The 8,020-nt window shown below is 46.2% G+C and overlaps 1 protein-coding gene and 1 gene segment (V, D, J or C); one reads left to right on the top strand and one right to left on the bottom strand.

Annotated features, from left to right (window-relative positions):
• Window positions 1–841: 841 nt before the first annotated feature.
• On the bottom strand, window positions 842–3,835 carry LOC138666861 (uncharacterized). Its single transcript, XM_069755041.1, has 4 exons — window positions 3,827–3,835; window positions 3,640–3,706; window positions 1,385–3,325; window positions 842–1,287 (listed from the first exon to the last, which is right to left on the bottom strand). Exons 1-4 carry the CDS (start codon window positions 3,833–3,835, stop codon window positions 842–844), a joined length of 2,463 nt encoding a protein of 820 aa, XP_069611142.1.
• LOC138667838 (T cell receptor beta variable 5-1-like) lies at window positions 3,690–5,094 on the top strand. The segment is given in 2 exon segments: window positions 3,690–3,879; window positions 4,518–5,094. Coding segments are annotated over 2 exon segments (612 nt in total).
• Window positions 5,095–8,020: the final 2,926 nt, after the last annotated feature.

Genomic DNA, 8,020 nt, shown 5'->3' with positions numbered 1-8,020 from the left:
GTTCACTACGATCTTCTCTATCGCTGTATATGGAGCACTGGACAAGTGCCATGTATACAGTAATTGGAATAGATGACAGAACTTCTCCCACAGGACTGAGTGGTCATGCGATCATTGGGTCTAGGGAGAGCAGTAGCTGCTGGGTCCCATGAGACACAGTCATCTCTGCTATGCAGCCAGTATGTTTTATGTCCACTGTAACTAGGGCTAATAGACAAATTCAAGTTACAGGAAATATCAGGTAATAAAAAGTATTTAAGTATTGAAATACCCCCAAAGGGTCTTTTATGACCACATGGGGAGCACAGTATGTGAAATACCGGTAAATGAAAATACATAGATAATAAATGGTTATTAAAAACATAATTCAATAATTAAAAAAAATATTGCCAATTAAAATGGCTTTTACCTGCTCCGCCCCCATCTAAAAACAAAACATGTCCAATATATAAACGTTTATGTTACAGAAAAGTCAACGCATTTCAAAATATATCTTAGCGATCCTTTGTGGTCATAAAATGTTTTAAAAAATATGAAAAACAGACACGTATTTTCTATATTTCCTCACCGATATTGCCTGATGTCAGCAAAAAAAAAAGCAAGACTGAAAATAGCATAAAATTTAAACCCCACAGATCATGAATAAAAGATCCAAAAATTTTTTGAATATTCAAGTGAGAAAACATTACAGCTGATATAATTTCAGTTCTTTTAAATATTAAGGGAGCCTATACAATGAAGACTCTGCCTATGGCTAGGACGGGATTTATTTATAGGAAACTACACATAAAGTAGACCTCAAAGGTTGGGTGGTGTAAGCTGTGCAGGACAAAGTCCTTCTTTACTTCAAGAAATAGAAACGGAGCGGGTTGTATGAACGTAGCTCCTCTGGGGCAGACCCCAGCTCTTCTGGGGCAGATCCCAGCTCTTCTGGGGCAGATCCCCGCTCTTCTGGGGCAGATCCCAACTCTTCTGGGGCAGATCCCAGCTCTTCTGGGGCAGACTCCAGCTCTTCTGGGGCAGATCCCAGCTCTTCTGGGGCAGATCCCAGCTCTTCTGGGGCAGATCCCAGCTCTTCTGGGGCAGATCCCAGCTCTTCTGGGGCAGATCCCAGCTCTTCTGGGGCAGACTCCAGCTCTTCTGGGGCAAATCCCAACTCTTCTGGGGCAGATCCCAGCTCTTCTGGGGCAGACTCCAGCTCTTCTGGGGCAGATCCCAGCTCTTCTGGGGCAGATCCCAACTCTTCTGGGGCAGACTCCAGCTCTTCTGGGGCAGATCCCAGCTCTTCTGGGGCAGATCCAAGCTCTTCTGGGGGCAGACTCCAGCTATTCTGGGGCAGACTCCAGCTCTTCTGGGGCAGACTCCAGCTCTTCTGGGGCAGAACCCAGCTCTTCTGGGGCAGACCCCAGCTCTTCTGGGGCAGACTCCAGCTCTTCTGGGGCAGATCCCAGCTCTTCTGGGGCAGACTCCAGGTCTTCTGGGGCAGACCCCAGGTCTTCTGGGGCAGACTCCAGCTCTTCTGGGGCAGACTCCAGCTCTTCTGGGGCAGATCCCAGCTCTTCTGGGGCAGACTCCAGCTCTTCTGGGGCAGACCCCAGCTCTTCTGGGGCAGAACCCAGCTCTTCTGGGGCAGACTCCAGCTCTTCTGGGGCAGACCCCAGCTCTTCTGGGGCAGACCCCAGCTCTTCTGGGGCAGATCCCAGCTCTTCTGGGGCAGACTCCAGCTCTTCTGGGGCAGACCCCAGCTCTTCTGGGGCAGATCCCAGCTCTTCTGGGGCAGACTCCAGCTCTTCTGTGGCAGACTCCAGCTCTTCTGGGGCAGACCTCAGCTCTTCTGGGGCAGATCCCAGCTCTTCTGTGGCAGACTCCAGCTCTTCTGGGGCAGACTCTAGCTCTTCTGGGGCAGACCCCAGCTCTTCTGGGGCAGACCTCAGCTCTTCTGGGGCAGACTCCAGCTCTTCTGGAGCAGACCTCAGCTCTTCTGGGGCAGACCCCAGCTCTTCTGGGGCAGACTCCAGCTCTTCTGGGGCAGACCCCAGCTCTTCTGAGGCAGACCCCAGCTCTTCTGGGGCAGACTCCAGCTCTTCTGGAGCAGACCTCAGCTCTTCTGGGGCAGACCCCAGCTCTTCTGGGGCAGACTCCAGCTCTTCTGGGGCAGACTCCAGCTCTTCTGGAGCAGACCTCAGCTCTTCTGGGGCAGACTCCAGCTCTTCTGGGGCAGACTCCAGCTCTTCTGGGGCAGACCCCAGCTCTTCTGGGGCAGACCCCAACTCTTCTGGGGCAGACCTCAGCTCTTCTGGGGCAGACTCCAGCTCTTCTGGGGCAGACCCCAGCTCTTCTGGGGCAGACTCCAGCTCTTCTGGGGCAGACTCCAGCTCTTCTGGGGCAGACACCAGCTTTTCTGGGGCAGACACCAGCTCTTCTGAGGCAGACACCAGCTCTTCTGGGGCAGACCCCAGCTCTTCTGGGGCAGAATCCAGCTCTTCTGGGGCAAACCCCAGCTCTTCTGGGGCAGACTCCAGCTCTTCTGGGGCAGACCTCAGCTTTTCTGGGGCAGATCCCAGCTCTTCTGGGGCAGACCCCAGCTCTTCTGGGGCAGACCCCAGCTCTTCTGGGGCAGACTCCAGCTCTTCTGGGGCAGATCCCAGCTCTTCTGGGGCAGACTCCAGCTCTTCTGTGGCAGACTCCAGCTCTTCTGGGGCAGACCTCAGCTCTTCTGGGGTAGATCCCAGCTCTTCTGGGGCATACCCCAGCTCTTCTGGGGCAGACTCCAGCTCTTCTGTGGCAGACTCCAGCTCTTCTGGGGCATCCACAAGCTCTTCTGGGGCAGACCCCAGCTCTTCTGGGGCAGACTCCAGCTCTTCTGGGGCAGACCACAGCTCTTCTGGGGCAGACTCCAGCTCTTCTGGGGCAGACTCCAGCTCTTCTGGGGCATCCACAAGCTCTTCTGGGGCAGACCCCAGCTCTTCTGGGGCAGACTCCAGCTCTTCTGGGGCAGACCACAGCTCTTCTGGGGCAGACTCCAACTCTTCTGGGGCAGACTCCAACTCTTCTGGGGCAGAATCCAGCTCTTCTGGGGCAGACTCCAGCTCTTCTGGGGCAGACTCCAGCTCTTCTGGGGTAGACCACAGCTCTTCTGGGGCAGACTCCAACTCTTCTGGGGCAGAATCCAGCTCTTCTGGGGCAGACTCCAGCTCTTCTGGGGCAGAATCCAGCTCTTCTGGGGCAGACCCCAGCTCTTCTGGGGCAGACTCCAGCTCTTCTGGGGCAGACTCCAACTCTTCTGGGGCAGACTCCAACTCTTCTGGGGCAGACCCCAGCTCTTCTGGGGTGGGGTTTGTGGAATTTTTATTTCAGCTTTTTAAAGTATGGGGCCTGTTTATAGGAAAATCTAGATAATGAAATCAGCAAGAAGAATGATCCAGCACTCCTAAGGCAGGGTTTGTGGCTCAAACAGAAGACTTATTTTTCTTTTTTTTTTAATGTTGGAATATTGCTTTAAGAAAATAATGTGCAATTAAAAATGAGGTACAGAAACTAATGTAGCCCCAATATTACTGTTGTCAACTTCTATGAATAGGAAGAACTACAAATTCTGCTGTGGGAGGGAACAGGAAACAAAAATGTCATAAATCATACGATAACGAGCCGCGATCACAATTATTCTGGGTGAGCAGCAGAAAAGGAAAGAAGGATCGGCGACGCGCTGAGGACATAGAATATTCACATTCACATAGAAATTCTTCCAGTTCAGAACAATTTTGAAAAAAAACCAAACAAATAAAAGCTGAAGTTGTAACTTTGTCTTTCAGGATACTTAAAGGACCATTACCATGATTAGTCAGATACACCTGATTCTGATTCTGGAGATTCTCCAAGGTAAGGGTTAATATCTGACCAGTTCCTGGTTTTGTGCTTTCACGGACTTTCTTAATATCTACTATATACCTAACGCTCAATCCCTATAGAAAAAAAGTTCTGAAACTTTCAAAAACTTTTCAAAGTTCTGAAACTTTCTGTTTCCGTTTCTTACCATTTCAAAATGTCTGCTTTCAGTGATTTCAAAACAGAAGCTGAAAAACTTGTGAAGGTTAAAATGCTTCACACAGCTGAAGGTTTGGTACAATTGTATCCAGCCCCCAATATCCTCTGCGAGATGCTGTGCAGAGCTGCGGCACACTCATTTGTTACTATGTATCACTCTGGTGTCAGGCTGTGTTCAGGGGAGAAATCTTAGGATCTGGAAGGGTTTTCAGCCTCTTGACGAGTCCATTCATGGACAGAAAGCAGAGGTCCTGAAAATGATAAAGAGCAGAAACAAGTTATATTAGAAAGTGCAGGAACCTTTCTGTAAATGTAATGTATGAGGACAGATTGACTGGTCGTGGACGTCAGGTTTTTGATGACGTGTCCCACAAGTGTTGTCATAGGCCCCTGACAGTTGTGATTCCTTCTCCACATCTGCCCACTATGTACAACCTCCACATTTGCGCTGATGATTGTGTTGTGTATTTCAGGTTGGGGCCAGAAAGTGGAGGTGACCCAGAGCGACCGGCTCCTCATAGTCCGGGCCGGGCAACCTGTGAACATCTCCTGCCACCAAACCAGCAAGGACCATTATGTGGCGGTCTGGTACCAGCAGGTGCCCAGCGGAGCTCTGCAGACCATGGTGTACTCCCCAGACCCTGGCATCACAGACATGGAGGCCGGGTACCAGAGCTGGAAGCTGCAGAGACCGTCCAACCTGCAGTCATGGCTGAGCAAGGCCGGAGCCGAGGCCCAGGACTCCGCCGTGTATTACTGCGCCTCCAGCAGCCACAGCGGCAAACGGCAGAGGAACGGACTGCACAAAACCTGTACATGCACCAGAGACCTGCAGGGGGCGCTGCCGCTCTCAGCACAGCAGGCACTGTATCTACAGATGTCTAGATACCATGGACACAATGGACCGGTGCATCTAAACTCATCATGCGGGATACTCTCTGCTGTGTCTGAGCCAATCTTGTCATTTCCTATCTGTGGATCTGGTGTATCGAAGCACAGGATGTGTGATACCGTCTCAGACAGCTTATGTTACTCATGACAACATTAAACATGACTTGTTTTTATCTTAAAGTGAACCTCTCAGCGAGGAAATATGAGAGTAGTAGTCGCGTGTTCCCTAATACAAAACATAACTTATTTGCAGGAGCCATGTGTGAATCCGGCTGGAAGTGCACTGGGGTGTGTCAGTATAAAAGCCAACGAGGTGCATCAACACGCCCCGGTGCACCTACAGCCTAAGCTACAAATGGGGTCTAAAATAGATTTATCATGACTGCTACTTTCTGTACATAATAGATAGATAATAGATAATTGATAGATAATAGATATATAATAGATAGATAGATAGATAGATAGATAGATAATAGATGAATAGATAGATAATAGATAGACAGATAATAGATAGATAGATAAATAATAGATAATAGATAGATAACAGATAATAGATAGATAATAGATAGATAGGTAGATAGATAATAGATAGATAATAGATAGATAATAGATAGATAATAGATAATAGATATATAATATATGATAGATAATAGAGAGATAGATAGATAATATGTAGATAGATAATAGATTCATAGATAATAAATAAAAATATAGAGAAATAGATAATAGATAGATAATAGATATATTGATAGATAAATAGATAATAGATAGATAGATCATGGATAGATAATAGAAAGAGAATAGATGATAGATGATAGATAATAGTGAGATAGACAATAGATAGAAAGATTGATAGATAGATAAAAGACAGATAGATAATAGATAATATAATAGATAGATAAAAGAAAGATGATAGAAAGATAATAGATAGATAGATAAAAGATAGATAATAGATGGATAATAGATAGATGATAAATAGATAGATAGATAATAGATAGCTAGATAGATAATATATGATAGATAATAGATTATTGATAACAGATACATAGATAGAAAGATAAATAGATAGTAGATAGATAATAGATAATATAATAGATAGATAATAGATGATATATGATAGATAAATGATAGATAGATAATATATAATATACAGATAATAACAGGTAGATAGATTATTATTGCTATTTTTATTATTTATTTATATAGCCCCATTGATTCCATGGTGCTGTACATGAGAAGGGGTTACATACAAATTACAGATATCAATTACAGTAAGGAAATTAACAATTACAGACTGATACAGAGGGGCGAGGACCCTGCCCTTGCGGACTTACATTCTGCAGGATGGATAATAGATGATAATAGATAGATAGATAGATAGATAGATAGATAGATAGATAGATAGATAGATAAATAATAGATAGATAATAGATAAATAGATCATAATAATAGTCTTTATTGAAATGTATACAAAATAATCAGATAAAACAGAGTAAATAAGCAAAAACCCAGTCACCCAGTGGCCAACTAGACAATGAACATAGGAAGCTACAGCAGGTTCCAAAAAAACTAATGTGCACACACATGACAGTTGACAAATTGGAGCTAATGCAATGGGCAAAAGTCATATAACTGTATTGCGTTGTGGGGTGGTGTCTGCAGGCGAGGCCCTCATCCAGGCTGGACTGGCCCACAGGAGAGCAGGAGAGTCCTCTGGTGGGCCACCACCCTCTTATATGAGCAGTAATTGGCACTATACACTTGAATCACTATGTACAGACAATGGCGACATCTTATTCATTTTCCAGTCTACCCAGTTCATTCTTATATAAATTTGTGGTTGAAGATAAGTTTACATGTGAATGTAGCTGAAAAGTGGGGCCGTGGAGTTGGTTGCTGGGTTGCATTTGGCACCCTATTCCGACACTGCACTCTTCTCCCTTTTCGCCCTGAAAGTGTGAGTCCTGACTGGATGTGTGGCCTTGTCCTGTGTGGGTATCACATGTAGCCGGTGGTTTGGGATGGCCAAGACTGTGTGTTTTGCAGTTCAATGAGGCAGACTTCGGCTCCAACACAAACTCTTTACTGGGCAGCAACTTGACAGCTTTTATATACAAGGGCCGGTGGGTACAAAGTCTTACCGACGTTTCCTTCCACTTCCAATGTCCTTCCTCTGCAGTTCTCCTCCAGGCCTAGTGAGGCACATGTTTCGTACTACGTCGCCACAACCCAGGCTGAACGCTGAAGTCCTGATCAGCAAGTCTCCTACTTGCCCTCCGTTTCCATGTCCTATTTCAAGGCTCCTACTTGGTGTCTTCAAGGGCGCTCACCCTTAGTCACACTCTATACATTACACAGGCAAACATCACAAAACAATCCACATGGCACGGTGTTTACAAAGAGGTAGGACATAATACACACTAGGCGATTGGTGTCTTCGGGGGTAAGAACGCTGCAGCACCGTCCACCAACCTTACATTCCTCTCCTCGTTAATGAGAGCAATCCTCGACCAACCGGACACCTGGATGACACCAATAGAACACTCATAAAACAAACATGACATTCTCTTCTTCTGGAGGTAAGGTTCTTCTCCTTGGTGGGTCAGCATGACCCCACTCCCACTAGGTTGAGACCCCGGAATGTGAATTCGAGTTCTTTGAGGGGTCTGCAGGCCAACGCCTCAATAGCCCGAACAGTTCACGGGCACATCCCAACTTCTTCATCCCAGATGGGACATTGGGTTCTCCCCCCATAAAATAAATAGCAATGATCGAAAAAGAATTGGAACAGCCCCGAGGGTGGGGAACAGAACCCAACTCACATTTCACAGATAAAGCTGGCATTCAGTTTTGGAACCCAGCATCTATATGTCCATTATGTAGAGGCCCCTGGGTGACTCCTTCATTACTCTGTTTTATCTGATTTTTTTTTATACATTTCAATGTAGACTATTATTATGATTTTCTTGCTTCCATTGTTTTTTGCTTTTCGTATATTTGTTGGCAGCACCCTTTATAGTATTAGGCCATTCACACGTGTACTGTTTACGTATGTTTTGGACTATAGTGAAAGGAGCCCTGAAAT

Source organism: Ranitomeya imitator, chromosome 2, assembly GCF_032444005.1.
Source record: "Ranitomeya imitator isolate aRanImi1 chromosome 2, aRanImi1.pri, whole genome shotgun sequence".
Classification (NCBI taxonomy): domain Eukaryota; kingdom Metazoa; phylum Chordata; class Amphibia; order Anura; family Dendrobatidae; genus Ranitomeya; species Ranitomeya imitator.
This window is presented reverse-complemented; position numbering and strand designations above follow the sequence as displayed.

What these genes read in the sequence shown, in the direction of transcription:
- LOC138666861 (XM_069755041.1), bottom strand. An exon ending in TGTGATCGCGGCTCGTTATC is followed by an intron (nt 3,326 to 3,639) that starts GTATGATTTATG and finishes ACCCCACCCCAG; the next exon opens with AAGAGCTGGGGTCTGCCCCA. An exon ending in GTCTGCCCCAGAAGAGCTGG is followed by an intron (nt 1,288 to 1,384) that starts GTTCTGCCCCAG and finishes GATCTGCCCCAG; the next exon opens with AAGAGCTGGGATCTGCCCCA.